A 23,761-nucleotide genomic window follows, 5' to 3' on the forward strand; every position below is an offset into this window, starting at 1 on the left:
CCTCTGAGAGGAGGATGAACTGAATGGTGTTTAAAGGTCATAGGTCAACATCTCAAGAAGGCCTTGAGGAAATTTCAATAAATTTGACACAGACGTCCACTTGGACTCAAAAATGGTACTGGTTACTAGGTTGAAGACTTTCAAGGTCACTGTGATCTCACCAAACATTTGTAGGGCCATAACTCAGAAAATTCCACTCCAGTGTCTAATAAGATAAAAGTAATGAAGTGATGACATTAATGATGACGTCAGCTCTGTCAGCATGGTTTATGGAGTTGGCACCATGAACTGCTAACTTCTAGCTGCCATTGCAGCCTTTTCTATGTTAAGAGCCGTGTGCAAACAATCCTGCTCCTAGACTCTGAATCATTGATTTGCTCTGAATGTTGCATGCAACTTCTTTAAACTCGACCTCATAAGAAAGAATATAATTATTTTTTTCCTTTTTTTGTTCAAACAAAAAGCAGAAATGATCCAGTTATATGTCAGAGAAATGGATGTTTTGTACTTATTTAAGTAGACACATCTCATCCGCTTTGTTACACAAGCAAAGCCAAAATTCAGTGATTGTTTTTACAGTTTTCCTCCTAAGCTTTAATTTAGAAGGAGGCTATTCATCTTCTTGAACTAGCTCTCACTCAACGTTTGCTTGTTAAAGCACTCTGAAAGTCCACTTTGCTATTTAGTAAGAGTCTTCGAAGACATTAAATTTGTTCAGGAATCCCCTCGCCCCATAATTTGACTCTGCAGTGCTGTAGGATATTGCTAACATCCAATTAATGCACATTAATTGAGCTGACCTTTAGCGGCGTCTAGTTTAAGGTGGAATATTGAAATGAACTTGGGGAATAATGATTTTCCTCCTCCTTCCTTTGTCATCAGAGGACTCTGTCATCACTGTAATAGTGAATTCTTTGAGGAGTAAGCTGTAATTAGTGCAGAGGAGGAGACCTCAGTATGTGTATTGATTTCTCACTGGCTGGGAGAAAATGCCAGAGAAACAGAGGACATGAAAACATGGATCAAGACTGATTCACCCAGCAACATGTCCCATTGCATTCATATACAATTAGGCCAACAGCAAACCTATAAATAAAATGGGAGTTGGTGCAGTTTCAAATGTTGTAGGGGTGCTATTGAATACAATTCTGTGAGCGAGTCAAGTCACTGTAATAATGAATGTTGACCAAAGCCCTAAAAGTACATAGAAGATAAAATACATCCAGATAATTGCAGTAGATAAATGTATAAAGCAGAAGAGCACAGAAAACATTATCTGATAAAAGAAGAAAATAAACAATCATGTAGTGACAGTGATGTTTTATGTAAAGGAAATGTTTCTTTAAACTGGATTTAGAAATGTCGATATTGAACATAATTGTGAGTGATGGTGTAAACCTTTCAAAAGGGTTATTGGGTTATTGTCTTGCCACCACATTTCAGAGGACTATGTGTTCAAAGGAATAGTCCAGCACATAAACCCCCATAAAATGGCAAATAGTTTTTACACAGTGTTTTGTAAGGATTTTACAAGCAAGATATAACATGGTAATTAGTGAGTTTTAGAGTTTTTTGGTTTAATTTTTACCTTTGTACACAGCCAGAATAGTGGTTTTCCCATTTCCAGTCTTTACCCAGCTGAAAGTGTGTAACTCACAGCAAGAAATCAAATTAGCTGTTAAATGAATGTTGAACTATTCCTTTAATTGCAAGTGTGTCAGACAGAACCATTTGTGAGTTGCAACAAAGAGCAATAGTGACTTGAAAGAGTCCCAAAACATGAAGTAAAAATGATGGATGAGTCGACTAAAAGACCAGTTGCAGACAATGGTCGTTTGTTGGGTTGTAAATGAGACACACATGCACACGCCGGCAATCAGAGCAAAAGCCAGAGCTTCTTATTGGTCACAAACCTGCCATTTTCCATGTGTGACCACGATGAATTTAGTCTTGTTTTGAGTTTACAGTGTTAATCATCAACAGGCTCTACATTTACCAACTCATGTCCTCATGTGCTTGTGACTCATTCGTAGCTCGATAGACTCCACACCAAACAAAAGTGAGCAAAAATGTGTGTTTGACACAAATTACAACTTGTCATCTATTTAGGGAAAGTTGTTCTAAGCAGCAGTCTCTTGGGTTTTCTGCAGTTTTCATGAGAGAATGAGACAATCACTGGATAACACTTTTACTGCACTTGACTGTTGCTCAGCAGTGTTATTTACCATGGACCTAATTTTCATCAGATGATTTTTCTGGTTTCTTTTGGCTGTATTCAAATTATTATTTTTTTATTACTACTGAATTCATTCTTATCATCTTCTTTGTATTATTATTATCAGAATAAATTAACAGACCTTTCACTAATGTAGGACAATTTTAAAAGAGCAGAGTGTTTTGTACCCAGGTTCTTTTCACTTTTTCTTTTGATGTAAACTAGAAACCCGGTTTCAGTAAATGGAGAGAGGATTAGAGATTTCCTCGAGGTAGATTTCTCCTGGAGAAAGCTGATGTCCTCTTCATGTATACGGGTAATCAGCTTTTTCAATGCATACATGTGCATAACAAAGACTTCAAACAGGGCTCTCTGTGACAGAAATACTGCAGGATGAAAGGAAATATTGTGGCTAGAAATGCATCCTTATTTTTTTAATGATTTTAATTCAAAGTCTGACTAAAACTGACACTAAGTGGCCTCTAGAACCCAAAATAAGTGATTTTATGCCTCTAAACATTTGACAAATTGCAAAATTAGACCCATTCTTGCTGAAAGGACAGACTGTGCACACATACAGCCTGTCCATCTCACTGCAGTCAGTCCAAAGGCTCTGACATTAAAAAGCATTTTGTGAAATCATGGCTCCAAGTCAGGGGTAGACAAGGAATCTGTCCACTTACTTGCTGCATGTAAAGGCAGATATTGCAGCAATTAATTCTGAGAATACTCTCAAAGTGTTACTAAGCTGACCTTAAGAACATTTTAGCAAACAGTCCAAGCTTAGGAGTGATTTAGGGAAAATCTCAGAGCAACTCTGAGCGAGGAGGGAACAGAAACTTTTCCCTCAGTGAGGTGGTGTGGTTAACCTCATTGCCAAGTATGACGCATTCTTTTGTGATTGATTGCCCTTTTGTGAGCCTGCAAGCTTTTGAAACCCAGTGGAAATGAATTGTTTGTTGTAGTCACAATAACAGACTATGAGAGTGCTGTGTGATCACTTTGTTCATGGAAGGTCAACACCCCGGACACAGTGCATGTGTGAGCAGCACGTGACTGCTACCTCGCTGAACTGCTGCGGCTCACACGTTTGCGGTGTTCACACTGAAAATTGTTGTTGCTGCTGCTATAACTACTGCATTTCCACAATTAAAGGCCAATACTCCACTACTTTATGGAGCCTTGTAACCCACTGCATCGTCATCAATTATTATTTTTAAACAGAAACTGAAAAGACTGAGCTTATCTGTAAATTTTGAATTTTTTTTATCTCTGTGACAGATAAAGATATAACAACGGTAGTGAAGTCAGTTTATTATGTTAGGAGCTCTCTTAATGACTAAGATGCTTTGTGAGTAGCTGTTACCTTTACAAAGTCTAGTCCTAACTGAAAGGGAAAATATCATTATTCTAAGAATTTTCTTAGGATTAGTCACTAGGAGCAACTCTTTGTACTGTAGTAGTAGTCTGTAGCATGCATGTACTCACTGTTGCATTGTAGTTGCATTGCTGTTATGCACTGACTTTATGTCACTGTATTTCCATTTTTTTCACATTATCCTTTGCTCTTGTATACTATAATAATAATAATAACAATTTTTATTTTTATAGCACCCTTAAAAGGGAGTTTACAAAGTGCCATGTCAAACAAAGCAAAAGCAGAAAGGGGATACTTATACAGCATTCCTACCAAAATGCGTCAACAGCAGTAAGCCAGACAGTCTCACTCAACATGAGCGAGACAGAAATAGGCTAAAGTTAGGATAGAATTTAAATAAAATTAAAAGAAATGCAGGATGCAAAACATTAATATAAAATTATACAAATAAAAAAGACCAAAAATAACAAAAGCAATACAACCACAATTTAAAAATGATAAAAAAAATAAAACAAATAAAAGAAATAAAAAGATGACATCACATTAAAGCAAGTCTATAAAATGGGTTTATAAGGTTTTTTTTTTCTTTTTTTTTTTGAAAGCCACCAATTGGATATGATGAGTCAGTACTGTTTGATGGAATTCATAAAAAAATAAAGGCTACAAGGAGTTGTGGATTACTTGTTGACTGACTGTTTCTCGACAAATTATCAGTCATACCGGCTTCTGAGTTATCCCTTGTATTTGTGTCTTGTAGGCGAGTTGTAACCATGCGCTGCCTGGCTGCTCGGGTCAACTACAAGACCCTCATCGTTATCTGCGCCCTCTTCACACTCATCACCGTGTTGCTGTGGAACCGCTGCTCCAGTGACACCTCCCTGCGCTTCCTGCCCCGCGCCGCCTTTGTGGCTCCAAGTCCCAAGGTGGGGGATGCAAGCATCAGCAGCCAGCAGCACCCTCCGCAACCTCCGGAGCCCCCGCCCGTCGTCGGAGGTGTCGCGGGAATCAAGTATGAAGAAATCGACTGCCTGATCAATGATGAATCTACAATCAAAGGTCGGCGAGAGGGCGGAGAGATTTACCTGCCCTTTAGCTGGATGGAAAAATACTTTGAGGTGTACGGCAAAGTGGTGCAGTACGATGGCTACGACCGGTTCGAGTTCCAGCACAGCTATTCAAAGGTCTACACGCAGCGGGAGCCCTACCACCCAGATGGGGTTTTCATGTCATTTGAGGGATACAATGTGGAGGTCCGCGACCGTGTCAAGTGTATAAGTGGAGTGGAAGGTAAGTTCATCATTTATTGATGTTAACCACAGGGATGTTTAAAAATACACTCTCTTTTTAGATTTTAAATTTTCAAAGTGAGGCTTAAAGTTGGAGTAGCTATCAATATTTTTAAAAACCTCAAACTCCTACTGTTTATTTAATTAATAGAGGAACACCAGTATTTGAAAGGATTGGTGTCAGGTGTGTTTAGCCAAAATCAACACGTCAGTTGAAAAACTGCCGGCACTCTGGCGAAAAAGAAAAGGCTCCTCAGAGTCAAAAAGAAACAATTCATCACATGTACATAAAGTTGCAAATTTTGTTAAAGATTCTCACGCCCAAATAATCAAATACCGACTTTTGGTCACTGGCCCCATACACATCAAAATCTCACTCGTTTTCACAGACAGCATGCTAATTTTTAGCTTGTTACATAATTCGTCTCCTATCAACATAAATGTCCATTTTCACAGGAAATGTACAGTTTCTACTTGTAATAAATTCATACAAAAGCACGTCTTAGGTTTAGAAAAAAATATGGCTTTAAGGATGTCTGAGTTGATATTTAATGAGTTGGGAGTGAGACCGTAATTTAAAAGTGATTATTTTTTATTCCTTTTTTGTGTTAAATTGATTCTTTTTGCATCTAAAGAGCCTCTCTGTCCGAGTGCAGACTTTCCTGATATACAATGCAAGAGAACTGAGACACACACATTTACTTTCCAACATAAACAGTCAAAACCTTTTAACAAGTACACTTTGAATTGTCTTTTTAATGGTATGTTGCCTTTGCTGCTGCCCAGAGCTACCAACCGAATTTACAGTGTGTTTTATAATAAACTTTGATTCATTTTTAGGCGTTTAATGAACCAATATCACTGAGAAAAATATGATGTACTTAATGAGGTGTACTCCAGCTAAGCGATGCATCGGAAATTCTCAATTTGATCTGTGAGGAAGTGAATCAAGACTTCATTAAAAAGATAGATCAGATTTCAAAAGCACTTACTCAATCTCTGCCACCCATTCCCAAATACTATTAGCCTCCTTTAACACTACCAAACGATCTGTGTGAAGTTAATTTATTAGTGTATCTTTTCTTCACTCAGACACCGTCAGCATTTTTTTGTGTAGTATTGTCACTGGATTTCTGTTAAATGAGTGTATCCATCCCCGCCCCATGTTCCTTCACACTTTTGAGTCCATCCTCAAAGTGGTTTTCTCTTCGGGGTTCCTTTTAAAATAATTACCAGGAAGGATCAATAGCTCATTTTAAAAGGCTATCAGTTCAAACCACATAGTCATCAATATAGTGCCGTGCCCCGCCTGAAGAAGTGACCCTGTATACTTGCCTGAAATTACAAAATAGATATTCATTATCCTTCTTTTGGTGTCAAACAGGTGGAGCCACCAGTGATAGAAAAGAAACTCTATTACACCAAAAATATCGCAGTTGTTTGACGCCCCCAAAAATGTTCCTAACAAATTTAAACCAATAAGTGACAGATGAAAAAGATGGCCACAGTCCTTTTCCACCAAAGAATAGAGCTCTTGTTTTGGTGGGGAGATGTAATAAAAGGTGTGTCAGTAACTTGATGAGCTTAGCTTTATGGGTAATGATGGCCATTGTCTGTAGGAGCAGTTTGCTAACAGTACATAAGTATTTTTGCTGAGACAGATTGTACAGTTTACCCACTTTGTGTTTTTTCTTTTAAACTGTTGACACAAATTTGCTTTTCTGTTCATCACATGATAATAGTAAAATCTCAAACCAAGTGTGTGTCATTCTGTCACACACTCAGAGGCTGTAATACTCACATGGATGCAGAGAATACTGAATTATGTGGCAGGTCAGAAAGCCTGATAACACAATTGGACAATCAGTTTCAATTAGTTTGGCTGGTTTTATTTTTGTAGTTCTTGTTACTTTTTTTTGAACTGCAGTCTGAGTTAATGGATAGTTTGGATTTTTTGAAGTAGGGTTGTATGCGGTACTTAGTCCATAGTCGGTGATCATTAGATGACAGGTTAGGCTACATTAGATGAGAAGCAAACTGGAGTATCACCACGGAAGCTAAGTGATGTACTGCTGTGGACAGGGAGAGCAGCAAAGTGGATTTTAGCCATCTAAAAAGAGGCCCTAAAAAAATTCAATATCAGTTTTAAGAGAGGCAGCCAAATTATTGTTTGGTGTTTTTTTTTTCTTTTAAAAACTTGAAATATGTCTGAAAATGCACACTGATACAAACATATTTTTACTTTTGCAACAGTTACCTTTGTGAAAGTGGAGTTTGCCTGAAAAGCAAATACAGGTCAAAGCTGCAGCCTGAGGCTGATATTTCCTTCTGCCTGACAGCCTCCATCTGCCCGCTTTAATATGCGCCTAAGTTTTTACAATATATGCAGGTGGTCCCTGCTCCATTTCTCTTACAGCTAAGGGGTTCTTGGGCTAAAAGACGTTTAAAGACCCCTGGAGTGCACTATATTTATTTTGACCCCTTTACCGGCCCTTTTAGACAGTGAACTGAAGCCATTAAACTGCTCTCTTCAAACCACAAGACTCCATTAAAAAAGTAGTAATTTTACCTTGTGAAACACAGAAGCTGTTGGTCTACAGCTGCCTCTTAGTAGTAAGTTTGTCGGTAGTTTGTTTGTTTTATTGTGTAACTTTGGTGAATCAAAACTAACCCTTTAAAACAACAAAGTCACACAATAGTGTGTTCTGCATGGTAAAATAATTTCTTTTGTCAGGAGAGCACAGAATAGTTTCACTTTCAGTTCAGTTCCCCTTCAGAAATTGCTGTCTGTGGCAAGGTAAAGCAATGAAAATATTTTTTTAAAAGTAGTTTAGATTATTATTTTTTAATGTTTTATTATTATTTTTTATGTAGCTAAAATATGTTGGGTTTTTTTATTTGCTTAACTTAAGCGTTGGTACTCCTCTGCTTCTCTAAACGAAGCATACTAACCCTACTAACTCTCTTACCCTCATCTACTATATTTAATCTACTATATTTAGTAGGCTGACTAAGGATAAGTGCCTTGTATAACCCCACTTCAGAAAATCCAAACTGTCTCCTTAAGGACGCACGAAAACACATGTATGGGAGGGAACGTATATAGCAGAAAATGGGTCAGACAGGAATCTAGACAAATCTGTTGATACCTCTGGGCTGAGCAGCAGGGAGCCAAGTTATTCTCACCCTCTCATTTCATGCAGACCGTTTCTTTAAGTCCAAGAGAGGAAACACATCTACACTCCTACACACACACACACACACACACACACAGAAAAATTAACAAGGTCCATTAATTAAGCCCAAGGCTTCTTGCTATTTAGCACTCCACATGCCCAAGCATACAACTCTTCAACTTAGCATATTTTTATAGGTGAAAATAGCAGTTCATTAATTATCCCGTCACAGTCCGAAGAACCGCAGGGCTTAAACAAGGTCAAGGGAGCATTTCAGTCCCAACGCACCCTGCTACCCATGAAAAAGTTATTTAACAGGACCCTCAGCAATATTCATTAAATGTCCTGATGGCCCTTTTACATCACTCTCGCCTCTGCCTTACTCTGTTGTGATGTAACTTGTGTCAGGGGTCAAACTAGTTGACACGCTCAGATTGTACTAAAATCTCAAGCTACTTTAAACTGTGATATTATTGAGGTTAAAAAAATAAAATAAATTGAGGTGATTTCAGATAAATTAGTCTAGAAAATGGAGGCTCACAGACACTTTTAAAGACTTTTTATAGTTGCGGAGGAGGAAATTGGTCATAGGTGAAGAAAAGCGAATTCCTGCACACTCTCCTATTACTACAATAATTAAGCACACAGTGTTTCATCTCTCAGACCTTCACCAGGTAAAGATAAATTAGTCTAGAATTCACAGCCAATTGTTGAGCACAAAAGTATGCTCTCAAGGTTTTTATTATAAGACAGTCTTAAAGACGCAGCACCTTAATGTGCCAGCACTTGGAGGGATTTGGTTTTATAGTAGAGGGTTAAAAATTGAGGTCTTACTTTTCCTTGTTGCAGCAGAGCCTCCGTGAGACAAAGAACAAAAGTTGAGAATAATGAAGCCCCGGCAGCCAGAGCACTATCATTAGTGGAAGTAGTTAATCCTCTCTAACAACAGCCTCTTAAATCACTTTCTCGTTTTTTGTGTCTCTCGCTTTTCCTGGAACCATCTTTATCTTCGCTCCCGGTTCTGTTGCAGACCGCCATCACTTAAACATTTGCACAAACACATACACACACTGTTTTATCACAATTTAAGTGCTTGATAAAACACACAGACTCTCACTTAACACTCTCGCTGTAAACATACATGACGCCTGATCTCTCTTAACCCAATACCTGCGCACCAAGATGGATGCAGCGCTGCCAAGTGAAGACAAAGGAGGACTTGGATAAAAAGTCTGTGGATCCAGGACAGTGTTTTATAAATCGTTGTGGTTACAGCGAGGTCACAGCAACTCCAAACCACAAATTAATTTAAAAAGACAACATTTCTGTCTCAGTTCGATCTGCGCAAGTCAAAAAAGTTGATAAAATTGTGGTTTGAAGTTGGTGTGCAGATTTCCAAAAGGCTTGCACCTCCAGTAAATGTGATTTGGGTTTAGTGCTTAACTTGGTCTCCAGCTGGGTAATTGCCATTTGCTGCAGTATTAGTGTTTATTTCCTGTGTTTGGTAGTAGAAAGTGGTAAATCCAGCAAAATAAATATAGTATTATCATGTTTCATGATGTACCCAGCTGGATCACCCAGCAAACATTAGAGACCCAGTCAAATGAAAAGCATTTTTTTTTTCAGTTTTAATCCTGTGTCCCTGTGTTTATCTTTTGTTAAATGCAAAATATGTTTCAAAAACAACCAGAATCTGAGAATTTTTACATCAAGTTTCCAGACTTTTCTTTCCCTGTAGAACGGTTTTAAATGTTTGATGACTCACCCGAACTCAGGGGCGTTTACAAAGGTTCATCCAATCTTTGGGCAACTATCCAGCCACACTGGTCATCAGAATCAGAAATACGTTATTGATTTCCCCACGGGGGAAATTGTGGTTTTTTACAGTTGCACAGAGAATTATCGCACGTAGAAATAAGCACATGTATATGAAAATAGAAATTCAGTGATAGTAAACAATTAGCACCAGCATGTAAATATTTTGAAAATAAAGTATGTATAATATGCTGAGTATGTAAGTGCGTAGAAATATAACTGTAAAGAAATGCAGCAATAGACAACTAGCACCAGTATGTGAATAAACCACAATATGGATAATGTGCTGAGTGTGTAAAGTGTGTAAAATATAAAACTGTGCCTTATGCCTCAGTCCATATATAATACTAGTATGTAAGTTCAAAATATAAAAATTGCTCCTTTTAAGAAGTAATCCACTGTACATACGTGCAGGTAAAAACTCAAATGGCGCCAGTGGCAGCTTGACAGTCTTTCTGACAGCCTGACATATGTCAGTCCAATATTCACTGGCCTTTTAGCTCTGCTTTGGTCCCCTCCAACTCCTGAGAAAAACATCTGGCCGTCAGCTGCAACACGCTGAACACTTTGCACCAGTTTACTTAGCTTCTTCACTGTGAGATTCTCTGAGTTTGTTTGCTCAAAAACATTTCAAAATCTGTAAAGATCTCAGCAGTCGACCCTTCCACACGACACATTAGTCATTTAGCTCAATATTATTCAATATTAATATTAAATATATTGCTTAATGGAGCTTTAATGTCTACTCACCTTCATCCAGATGTCACAGTTTGCTGACCTGCTAGAGGTCAAAAGCAAAGCTGCATAACAATGAGATGGAGTCGCACTTCTGCTGCATATTAACTTCTGTAGGCTTAAAGTATAGTGTAATTGGCAGTAGACCCTTTTTTTTCTTTTTTTTTTTAGAAAAGTCTGCTCTGTGGAGTCATGAAAATATGTGCAGGCTTAACAGTCAATTCCACATGGATTACTTAGTGTTATAGAGTGAGGATTTTGACAGTCTTTTGACTTAAGTTGTCAAGGGAGACACCAGCAACGAGACAAGCATGGAGAAAACTCTGGCATGAGATTGGAAAGTGTGTTTGAGTGGGGATGTAAGAGTGTGTGTTTGTGTATTTTGTGCGTTCCTTTATGAACACATAGATCAAATGTATGAGTTCTCAATCAGGATCTGTTTCTGACGACTTTACTACTTAAATGTGGTTTATGATATGCATTTATCTAAAAATAAACATGAAAATGGGGCATAAATTCACTTTCCACTAGTGATGCGATGCATTACCCGGGAGTGTTTGCTACGATACAGGACAGCAGGGAGGAGGGACTGTCCACACAACTTACTGATCGTCATCTGTCATCTTTGACTTTTAAAAAGAAAAAAAAAATCACCAAACGCATGAAATATCTTTGTGGATGAACTGTCTCGATATGATGTCTGCATCTGAAACACTGCAGTCAAGCAGTTGGGAAATATGCAGTTTCTTTTACCTCTGCACATCAGTGGAAATGCCACTTTACAGTTAAGAAAATCTAATTGTTTTCCGCAATATATTTAATCAGTCTGAAATCATTTTTCACAGTAATGAAGATAGTCTGTGAAAATAAAGGGTTCACGGGAGGACGAAGGGTTTTGGTGAAGCTTCTCCCTGATGGGTGAAAAGTGACTTTATATTTGCGCAATGAGAAGACCAAAGATAGATGTCAGGTGTTCCAGATTGGTAATAAAATTGAAGAAAAACAAATTAAGATCATTACTAAGATTTTCTGTATCTAACTAATAAAATAATAGTACATATAATGCAAGTAAGAACTCATGACAAATGTGTATGTGCATACACATTTTACTTCACTTCAGTCAAAAAAGAAGTGAATGTTCTTTGAGATTAATTGTCACGCTTTCTGTCCTCCAGAATATCTGCTCTATTCTTCTTTGTTTTGTAAGTAATTTGAGCCGTATTTTATTTGTGAAAGGTGCAATATAACATTGTTATTATAATAACAATGACAAAGTGCCTTTACTTAGATTTATTGTAAGTTGTTAAGTATTTTAGTGGTCTACTGTAGACTGGAAAAGATTTCAAAATATTGAGATATATATCCAAATGGCAATACAGCCTAAAAATATTGCAGCATTATTAATAGGCCATATTGCCCAGTCCAGCTGCGTGGTCTCTAAACAGTTTAATAAAGCAACAGCTTGATCATAACCTCCATCAGTTCATTCTTCACCTCCATTTTCAACTCGAGCGAGACTGAAAACCATTTACAGCCTTTTCTGTCATGAAAATAAAGATAAGCCTTCTTTGTGTGTTGTGTCATCGACTGGCAAAAGGCAATAAAGAAAGATGAACATAAGTGAGCTGATCTGTATGCAGAGGTGATTGGTTTGAAAGGCGGAGGCATATGTTATGTTCCTCTCAGAAGGATGGCGATTGGGTTGCTCATGTGCTCTCACTGTCACAAGGTCTTTAAGTGAACTATCTGTTAATCAGAGTGATTCTCCTGCTGAGCTATTTCTGGCTGCGTGAACAGGAAAGCTCGCCTCGGGTGAAATGCAGTAAATTAGCTTGAATTTCACCACACCATCCAATCATTAAACATTGCTGGTGATGTCTCTTTTTCTTACCTTTTTTTCTGCGCTTTTTTTCTTCTTTTTCCTTGTTTATAAAATAAGCCCAGATTTAAATCTTTGTAACTGCCACAGTCGGTCTCATCCAATTACTGGAGGGTGTCTAAATTTGTATATATGATATCAATAATTAATTTTAGAACAGTTTATTGATATGAGTGTGGCTATGAGCTCAATGTGACACCGCACCAGAAAAAATCTGTTGTGACAACTGCCATCTGAAAAGGAGCATTTGCTTGAAATAGACTGAAAAGAGCTTAAAAAAATATTTACATAAACGAGATGATCATGGAAACACACATTTAGAAGGATATCAAGACACTATGAAATTAACAACCAGAAAAAAAACAACATGATGAAGAGTCAAACGTCTGTGTGTAAAAAGAGGTAATTTTTCTTTCTTTATTTAACATCATTGTCCTCCTTCTCTGCCTCCGTCTTTTCCACCCAGGTGTGCCTCTGTCCACTCAATGGGGCCCTCAGGGCTACTTCTACGCCATCCAGATCGCTCAGTACGGCTTGAGCCACTACAGCAAGAACCTGACGGAGCGCCCTCCCCACATTGAGGTCTACGACACCGCAGAGGACAGAGATAGCAGGGCCAGCACGGCACCCTGGAGTGTGCCGAAAGGTTGCGGTCTTAGCCGTGTCCACGACAAGACCCGGGCTACCTCCGTGCGCCAGTTCAGTGCTCCAGGTATGTAAGCCGTCCATGAGCCCAGATGGCCTCGGGGCAAGGAGCTTATCTCCTGTTAACTGTGGCTGCAGGAGGCTCGGTATGCAACCTCACCCTCAGGACAGGATGATAGTCTGCAGTGAGTCACGGCCACAGTGCGAGAATACTGGCAGACTGTGCTGGTTGACAGTGGACCCACCACATAATGACAGATTCCTGAAAATTGTGATGATTAAAGAAGCAGCAGACACATCACACATTTGATCCTATTTGGTTCACTGAGTCAGACATTGTCACATTTATGCTGTCGAAATGCATTGTGAAAATTCCCGCTGATGCTTCAGACATAAACACATTTAGTCAGCTTTTTTTTTTTCATGACAGACATCTCCTGTTTATCCAGAGCGTGAATAACATGAAAACTGTTGTCTCCCAATTTTATTAGCTGAAGCCAGTTAACCTTAATCATGTTTGTAGGGCAAAGGACAGAATAAATCTCCAGGCTGTTGTCTGGTTAGTGTGCTCTTTGTAAATTATTGTGTGTGCCATACGGGCTTTAATGAAAGGCAGTTAACTATTGCCTTCTGTTGTTCAGAAGCTCCACTTGTGGTGCGTGTCGTCAGTGAAAGTTGATCTAGTTTATAGGTTTAGACAGGTGGTCAAGTAGGCTACTTTAAAGAGTGGTGTGTAGGATTTAGTGGCATCTAGCGGTGAGGTTTGCAGATTGCAACAAGATGAAAAGTCTCCCATGTGTTGAGTATGAACTCTTGGTTTGGATTCCTTCAGTATTCATTGTTTAGGAGGGTTTTACCATGATCCAAATTATCCGCAGAGGTCTCTCCAAAACAAACAAACCCTGTGATTTAAATGGGTAAAATCACTGAATATAGCAGTTTTATGTTAAAAGTTTTCTGACATGGTACGGCTCGGAGGGGCTGCTGTTTAGGGATGTACCCGGCTCAGAAATATGTCAGTTGAGTCAGGTTTGGCTGTTCAATATGAATATTCAAAGATTTTTTTTCCCATATAAACTATGAAGTTTAAAGGTACAAGGTAGATTTATTAGTCATTTTTAAACATAGTTTAGAAATATGAAATTAAAATTTGTACTTGATCCTGCTCCATCTTTGGAGTTTAAGGATGAGTTCATTCAAATCAACAACTACATGAATATTAAATCCAGTTGCTCGGGCATGTTGCTGCTGATGTCTCTGTGAAGATGCGCGTAGTCTCTGATTTACCGTTGCTGAGTAAACCTCAATCACATATCATCCACTAAAATCCCCTGCGACTGGACATTAGCCTGAAGAAGACTTGGCAGAGGAACAGCTTTCGGTCCAAGTTGGGTCAGCCCCGCCCTGATGCTGGCTCTCTTCCCTCTCTTCGTCCAGCGCTTTTGGTTTCAGTCGGGTTCAGTGGGACATTCAGTGTGACAGTGACATCCATGTAATATCTCTAACGTGCTAACTGCATTAATAATGGATCAGAAATCATTTTTTTCCAATACTGGATATCAAACAAAAGCCAGAGACTGTGTCAAATGAAGCAAGCTGCAATGCAGTGTCTACTGAAAGCTGCAGCAGCCACTTCTAAATATTAGGGTTTGATTCTGCGACAAAGTTCACCGATCTAAAAGTTGGGGAAAGTTTGACCTTAAGCTCTAATTGCCAGAGAATATGCACAGCCAGTCAGAAAAAAGAGTCCCATCAATTCTTTGACATGTTGACCTCTGTTACAAAGAACCTCTTCCCACCTAAAAAACTCAATGAACACACCAAGTTTCATAGAAAAAGTGATTGTTGCAGGAGTATTTGGGCAGTTTTTAGTTGCAGACTGATACACATATACAGCAGGAGGACTTTAGATTGACTGTAAACTGGACATGTTAATATTCGTGAGCAACACTGATATTTTTCATTATATGTGGACAAAATCGGAAGTCTATGGCACACAGGAATAAACTACAGTACATCAGGCTTTTGGTATATAGAAAATATTAATTGTTGGTTTTGGTCTTTTCATAGAATTGGTTGACAAAAATGTTTTATTCATCTTTTTAGCATATTACATTAATTATGTTCATATTTTAAGCAAATCAGTCTAGTAGCTGTGGTTGGGGTTTTCCAGGATTCAGAGCTGTGAAGCAGCTCATGCTGTCAGTGTGTGAAGCTAATGTTAGTTCATTCTGCTGCAGTGGAGAGCACTCAGTGCTGTCATTTGGTGATCATCTGTCAGAAATCATTAGCCTTAACATGATCAGAAGTGATTTATCTTAACCTTTGTTAATATTAACTGGAAATTGATATTAAATAAACCATATTCATGTTTTAATCAACGCATTTTCAGAATACATTAAAAGACAAGCAGTTTCATAACAGAATAAATATGAAGGTCTTTGATGAGGCTTTGAGTGGACAGAAATGTTAGAAAAGTCTTTTTGTTTTTGAAATTTGAGAACACTACATAAATAACTGAATTTATTACAAACTGTCACAATATCATGTGTTGAATTCTCCATCAGTGTAATTAACAGGCCTTCAAGAAATGAGGAGTCTGGCCTGTTGTAATGAAACGGATGGTGCTGTCGTCCTTGGTGCCATTTTGCACAGTTTCAACTCCAAGGAATCTAAGTGAATCCACTTGCTTTGTATCAAGGCTCACATGATGCCGAGGACACTCAGACTGTACTGTCGTTTATTGTGTGCAGTCTTCTCCCTCATGCATCTGAAAATTGATCTATAAAGAGGAAAAATGAGAAAAAATCTCCCTCCTCACCCCTACTGACCTTTTTATAAAGCTCTAAACACAATAGTATTCATGACTGCAGTATGTGTATATGTATGATAGACTGATGCAGATATTATCTGCATGAGTGCAGCTTTCCAAATCAAAAGAGCAGGTTTAAGTTAAATCTGGTGATCACTGGTTTCACCAGCTGGAACGACAACTGTCTTTGTATGTTCCTGGCTGCTGGCAGGTTAATATGCTCACTCTCTATATGCTGGTTTCTATAGATTTATGCTTTGCTGAACATAGTTTGGTGGAGGAAGAAGCACTGCTCTGTCATTTATGATGACAAAGTCATGAGTGGGTTGTGTTATTTTGATTGTCATCATAGACAATGTTTATGTATGAAAAGTGCTATTCAAATTAAGTCTGATTGAGTGATAAAATGACATAGTGGCAAGTTATTTTTCAACATTAATCATCAGGGTGATCACTTTGTGTCAGTTTTTTAAAAAAACTAGATAAAAATAGATCAGTAATTGTAAAGTATATGCTAAATGACTGTTTACATGCACAAAATAGTCTGTTTCATAAACTTAATACAAAAAAAGACAATGAAAATGAATATTCCACTTACATTCCTGTTTACATGCAGACATGCACACTCTGTTTAATGTGCCCAAACGTGATATTTATCAAGTCAAAATATGGAGCCATTTGTGCTGTCTTGCTTTTTTTTGGTCAAAATATGATTTTTTTTGTTTTCCACTGGTGGCAGTTTTTTTTTGTTTTTTTTAAATAGTTTACTTTTTTAAGCAACAAAATAACAGTACATAACCAGACAAGACAGTTTGCCTCCTCATCCCCCACCCCCTGCAGCTTTTACAGATTTACTTCAATAACAATATCGGCAAGGTCAAATAAGCAAAATGAAGAAGGACATAGCAAAACATAACATGCGAGACATTACAAAGGTAAATATCAACAGAGCATATTATTACAGTTACAGTAGTGAGTCTACATCAAGTCTGGGTCAATAAATTGCAGACTGAGAGAGTCTGTGGTGAATTATTTTAACTGTGCAAACACAGCTTTCCTCTTTCATTCTTTTAACCACCTTCTTAAAAAGTGCAAAAACCTGTTGATTTCTGAGTCTTGAATAATGTTTAAATATAGGTGAGTTTCTCCGTCCAACCAGATGTTTGAGCTTCTGAAGAACTGTGCTGTGACTTTATTCAGAGCGCTTAATAAAGTCACAGCACAGTTCTTCAGTGTGCGGTGGCTGACTTTGTTTTTCACTCTTCATAAATAGGTTAGTATGTGTTAAAGTGGTCGATTTTTTTTTTAATAGAAAACTTTGTGTCTGACCCCTGAGGACCTCACAAACAAGCAACAGCAGTATCTTATGATTCTGTTAGTGTAGAAAGAATAATCGTTTGATAATGCTTATGATATATTTAATTCAATGTAGACCACAAATACAGACCTGAAGCTAAATTTACAGAAAAATGGTTCCAATTTAAAGCACAATATTGGTCAGAAATATTACAATCAATTTGACATTTTTCTTATATTTTTCAGCCTGTGGGTTATGGACAGATAGTGTTTTTTTCATTGTGAATTCCTCAAGAGCGGTGTAAATATCTAAACTATAAATAAGATATGTTTATTATGATCAAGACGGAAATCTGGCCTAGTTTTACAGCTGCAAAATGACCAAGGCCACAAGATATTTTGCAGAGGTATTTTTGGATTTGGGAGAAGTCAGAATCTTTTTTTACTGAGTGCTGACTGTGAGCTGTCTTTATTCTCCTTTGATCTCCTGCTGATATTTCCAGGACACTCTCTCCTCTCGCTGTGTCCTCCACTGAGCTGCTGCCTCGACTGTAATTTCCCCCTCCTCCTAATTCCTCCAACCTCTCATCATCAACAACTTCTTTTCATTTCACCGCTCCACACTTTTCTTTCTCTCTCTGCTCCTCGCTCACCTTGCCTTACAGCCTCAACTCGCCATCATCAGCTCTCTCTTTCCTCGACATCATCATGTTTTCATCATCGCTCCTCAGCCCTCCCTAGGCAGTCTTCTGTCTTCATTAATCTTCCTCGTCTACCCCAGATTTCAGTCCGTTTTCCACCTCTCTTTACTCATTTCCGCCCACTTATCAGCCCTCAGTGATCCTCCTAAACATTGCAATCATATTATGCTCCATTCTAACACCTTATTCTGCTCTGTCATCTAAACTTTTCCTGTTTTCTCCCTCTGCTGTCAGTTTCTCTTTCTGTCTTAACCTCCCTCCCCCTGCTCTCCTCCTCTGTTTGGGTCTTTTTTTCTCCGTACTGTATCTAGGGCGCTGGTGTTGAACAGCCTCTCAAATCCTCTGACAAGTGGATCAATCGTCCGTCCCCTGATAATAACCTACCATCTACCATCTGCACAATCCTGCATGAACACCACTGAGCACCTTCATTTTCCGAATCCCCTCGTGGTTGTTTGATAGTTCAGAAAGGCAATCTGTACAAACTAAACACTCTCCAGAATTAGCGAGGTGATCTGCGTACGGAGAAAGAGTGGAGTGACAGCTGTCGCCGGCTGGCTCGGAAGTTTTTATGTTCTATTGTCTCTCGACATTGAAATCAAAGCTGAAGTGACTTTTTTGACACTTCAAAGTTGTAATTCTTGAGATTTCAGTCCTGGTTGATTTGAAGACACTTGTGGTTACCGTGGTAACAGCAACACTCCTTGAACAGCTCCACTGTGAGAAACAATGGAGTAACAGCTGGTGTGTTTTTTTTAACCAAACTCACATTGTTTTAATAAAGATGTCAGTCAGTAATAATTTGCTACATTTACATTATTCCCTTACAAAAATTAAAAATGACCCGCTGCTTAAAATGACAGTCTCGTCCTGTAAACACGATCTTGATGAATGACTGCAGACATTGCATAGATATAAGATACCAGACCCCAAGATGGAGCCCTTTCAGTCCAATGGAAATGCTGGTATATGTGCCAAAAAAGTCTCTAGCTTTCAGGTTTGTTTCTCATTATGCAGCCCACTAAATATGCACCGTAGTGTTTTCACCCACAGGCTCTGCCTACAAGTTCTTGCTTGGCTAGCTCCGCTTAGCCTTTAAGAAAGTCGAGGAAAGTTTTACAAATATAAAACTTCCAGGAGTCAAAAAGTCATTAAAGAAAGAGTTGTATACCCCTTTCCCACCAAAATTAGTGCATGTACAGGGTTTTTTTTAACACAGGAAAATCCTGCTAAATATAGGCAATACACTGCTTTCCCATTGCCAGTAGACACTAGCTGTGTACTCTGCTCTGCAGCAGGTGTGTGTGTGCCTTTTTTTCTGGTGTGCCATGTTCGACATTATGGATAGGCCGGAAAACAGATTGGTAAACACTGGAAAGTACAGTGGAGGCCAGAAAAAAATGCTATGGTGGTTGCTTCTTTTTTATTTCTCTTACTTATTTAATCTCTTTCACATTTGGTGCAAACTACATTTAACCATGTCCCAGTGCTGCTTGGATGGAGACAGACCATGAATTTGTGGTAGCACGTCACCGAATCTCGTCAGTAAAAGAGCCAAAATTAGCACTTTCACTCGGGTGTTGTATTTTCATCAAAGCCGATTGAAGGCGGAGCCGATGAATACAGTGACTACGAGTCATTTGCTGATTGTAAGCTTCCCATTATGTTAAAAAGCCAGATTTTATGTGTGTTAGTAGGTTTTTGTTCAGTGGGAATGAGGCAATAATTAACCAAAGGTTTCCTGGAATAGTTTTATCGACTTTCTTTTACATTGATGTTTTATGGGAAAAATGCTTTTTGGGCTGCAGGGAATTTTTTCGCGGCAGTATAATGCAATGAAAAAAGTTGAAAGCAAGGCTGAATCGCATTTCGGGGGGCTTGGGATGTCACGTTTGTTAACAAATAGAAAGCATTCCTGTGATTAACTCAAAATCATATTTTTCATCATTTTTTAGGCAAAAACGCTATTTAGTCCATGGTTCAGCTCATCAAATGTGGGGAGTTTTTGTAGTTCTTTGTCATGTATGATAGTAATGTGAACATATTTTAGTTTTCGACTGGTGGTTTTATAAAACAAGCAATTGTTGCCTTGGGCTCTGAGAAATTATGATGGGCATTTTGCACCATTTCATGGAAATAAGATAAATTGGAAAAATAATTGGCTGATTAATTGATATGAAAATAATTCTTATTTGCAGCCCTAAAAACATGAAAACATCCCAAGGGGGTGGATGCCATTTATAGTCACTGTATGTCCGGATGTAATCACCGGAGGATGTGGCAAATAATTAACGTGCATCGACTGTTGTCTTGTTGCTTCAACTCTTTTGTACCCACACGTGCACAACACGTACTGAATATGTGTTTTATAGTGTTCATTATGCCCACAAGCTTTGTTTTCACGCCGACATATCCGCAGCTACATGTCATCTCTGTCTCCTGCCTCTTTGCTAAACAGCCAGAAAGCAAAGCCGAGCAGAGGAGGTGAAATCTCGTCTATATTCCCTGCCCATCCTTTATTGATGCCAGAGTAATCACGGGGCCAGAGTACAAATCCACTTACTCTCTGCATTGCCTTAAGTAATGGATTTATGAGTGCATTAAAGAGCCGTAGTCATCCAGAGGCCCCTGCCAGACTGGCTCTCTTCTCCATTCTCTTCCTGATCGACTGTCTTTGTGTCTCAGGCGGCCTCGTCTCCTTCTGCTACCTCAGCTCATGTCATGTGAGATGTGATTCTCAATTGTCTTCTCACTATTGGCTCATTTTCGCTCTCTCCCATCTCGGGCCGACTTTAAGGGCACTTGAGGCGACCCATCATGCCATTACCCTCTTTTTCCTTGACTCCTACACTCTTTCTTCTCTGCATCCTTTCGGGAGCTCTGATTAGAAAAGTTTTTTGGGTTTTTTTTTTAGCAATGCAGGCCAAAGGAGAGATCATTGCAGAGGCTGATAGTGTTTAAGAGGGTTGAAATGAATTCAGAACAGCAGCTGAAGTGCCTGGTACTGAGTTGATATAATGTAAGAGGAGCGGTGGCAGTGTTGAAACTGAATATCATCTGAGTTTCTCACTTTGAAGAGAAGAGATGTGGAGATGCAAATAGAAAAGTTGCTGCAGTGCATCAACTTCCTCTTCCACTCTCTTCCTACCACTCTGTGTTTTTCTTCCCTTCTGTCCTCCTAATTAAGCCCCGTGTGCAGTGACACATCTGTACTGTACATCCCATGAGGAGTTTGTCTCTGCGTGTTTTTCAGACTCTCTCTCCCTCTCTCCCACACACTCACACACACACAGAGCGAGGCACTTCACACAGGTAATAACGTTACAAGACTGTAATAAAGAGTGGGGTTTTGACCACAGACGTTTTCTAACTGTTATTGATCATTTGAGAATGTGACTACAGAGTGAATCTCGTGAACATAAAAGCTTTCAATGAAACATTAAAGGAGACAGATGCACTTTAAAAGGCTTCCAGTCAGTCCACTAAAAATAGTCCATTGTCACCCAGAGCTCGTCACGAGTTTGTAAATTCAGTCAAATGAGGTAAGTCATGTTTTTTAGACCAGATGCACCTGAAGAAACTCTATAAAAACTTCTTTCCTGCTGTGATTTTTACACACTTTAAAGGTGTACTATGCAGGATTGTCAGTTACTGTTTGTAAACACGCTTGGCAGCTTAAGCGAAAGCAAAAACCTGCCCCAGGTTCATTCGTTTGGTGTTTCGCTTAATATATTTGCAGTTTTCCAGTGCTGTCTCTCTTGAGCTGTTTTTACAGAGAGATCACGGTATAAGGCCGCTAGTAAGTCCCTTCTTTGCACTACCTTTGCATTTTTACACACAAACAAACAACAGCAGGATCATTTGGCTCCAGCGTGGGATTTTAGACAGTGTACCAGCACTGTGGAAACAAAAGAGGTGGGACGGGCGCGGCAGTCTCTAATGGCACATTTAACATACACATTAGAGGCGCTTTCTAAATTGAATAACATATTAATAACAATCATTTACCACTCCTGTTTTATTGTGGCTGATCTCGTCCTCAGCACTGAGGGTAAGGGTCTCCCTGACCTCATTGTTTTTTCAGTTTGTGAACATTTACGACTGCTGTTCTTCATCCTTGAGTTAGTTACTAACTGCTGCTAGCTTCTTTATAAATATCCTGAGGTGGGTGGCACACATAACACGCCGTCAGAACGCCACACCCGTCCTGCTCATGGTCCCATACTGCTGGCTGTCCCTTTTACACAGAACTCATTACGCCGCTTTTACTACCTCCCGTGGCGACTCAAACGCAAGACAACTGTACCCCATTCTGCAATCGTACCTTTTATACAAAACAGCGAGCCGGCATAACGATGCCATATTTCCGCTTTGATCAGGGGCTTTGGATGCCTGCTACTTATGGTATGGCACCTGGACGCTACCTTTTTATGAACTTTCAGAGCACAGAAAATAAGTCTGCAGAGTTTCCCGCTAATTTATTTATTTGTGGTGATCCGCCACAATATCAACATATGGCATCACATACTGATTTTCTAATTTTGGACAATTCATTAGGAGCACCGTTGAAATATAAATATCGTTCTGTTATTCATTGCATCACATTATGAGAGCGCAGAATGTCAGCCACTCTGGGCTCATAAAGAGTCCTGACAGTGCTGTGTTCATAGACCCACAAAAACCTCCAAATTTAGAGGGGCACCCCTGCTCCAGCGTCACCTACCGTCACACATAGATTGTAATTTTGTAGGAAATACTGGTCTAAACATTGTTTTAGAAATATCCTGTAAAGTATATCTTTCACATCCACCCTCCTCTCATCCCACCACCACAGAGACCTCAGAGGGCGTCTCGCTCCAGCTGGGTAACTCCAAAGACTTCATCCTCAGCTTGGACATCAAGTTTGTCTCCAACGGCAGCGTGTCGGTGATCCTGGAAACCACGGAGAAGGGCCCGCCGTTCACCATCCACTATGTGACCAACACGCAGCTCATCGCCTTCAAAGACCATGAAATCACATACGGTGTCGGGCCGCGGACCACCTGGAGCACTCTGACCCGAGATCTGGTTACTGACCTCAGGAAGGGCGTCGGGTTGTCCAACACCAAGGCTGTGAAGGCCACGAAGGTCAGTTTGGTGCTAAAAGTAATAAAACAATAAAAATTATGTAACTGGACAAGAGATGAAACTGTTAAATCACTGTTTATAATTCAGTATCTTCCCACATGTTTTCATGGACAAAAACTTTGAACATTTCCATGACATTTCAAGGACCCAAAAAAAAATTTCCTTGAGCATTCACGACCACAAAGATTGCTGCCTCTCAGAGATGCAGTACAATTTAAAAGTACAAGTGGAGCGAAGCAGAGATATGCAACCTTCTGGATTCATGAGCCTACATGTTAACTCCAGCCAGCATACATGGAATAAGAGATTAAAGCTGAGGGAACAATACGAAACCTACGTGATGGTAACGAAGTGTTGTCAAATATCAACACATATTAGAGCTACGATACTTTAACAGCTGCAAAAAATAACAGTTACAATTTATTTTGCTAACACAACAAAATCCCGTGAGTTTCAAAATATAAAAGAATATTCTAACACCATTACTTATCCTGGAAAACAAGATCATGAAATTCAAAGACTTTTACAGGTTTTTCATGTAGCTTAGGATTTATCACATTAGAGCATCAACGGTTCATTGATTAATCAATTAATTGTCAACTGTTAAACTCAGTATTGATTCCAGCTTCTTAAATGTGATTATTTTCTGATTTCTTTACTCCTCTTTGACAGTATGAATATGTTTGGGTTGTGAAC

The 23,761-nt window shown here is 39.1% G+C and overlaps 1 protein-coding gene across 1 annotated transcript in view; it reads left to right on the forward strand.

Annotated features, from left to right (window-relative positions):
• Positions 1–23,761, forward strand: part of glceb (glucuronic acid epimerase b) — a 73,915-nt gene that overhangs the window by 43,062 nt on the left and 7,092 nt on the right. Inside the window, exons 3-5 of the mRNA XM_042491734.2 lie at positions 4,351–4,880; positions 12,951–13,196; positions 22,773–23,065. Of these exons, the coding sequence (XP_042347668.1) occupies positions 4,364–4,880; positions 12,951–13,196; positions 22,773–23,065 (1,056 nt within the window). The 5' untranslated portion in view covers positions 4,351–4,363. The remainder of the gene's footprint in view (positions 1–4,350; positions 4,881–12,950; positions 13,197–22,772; positions 23,066–23,761) is intronic.

This window comes from Plectropomus leopardus, chromosome 1 (assembly GCF_026936395.1).
Source record: "Plectropomus leopardus strain MGB_pleo_1.0 chromosome 1, ASM2693639v1, whole genome shotgun sequence".
NCBI lineage: Eukaryota > Metazoa > Chordata > Actinopteri > Perciformes > Serranidae > Plectropomus > Plectropomus leopardus.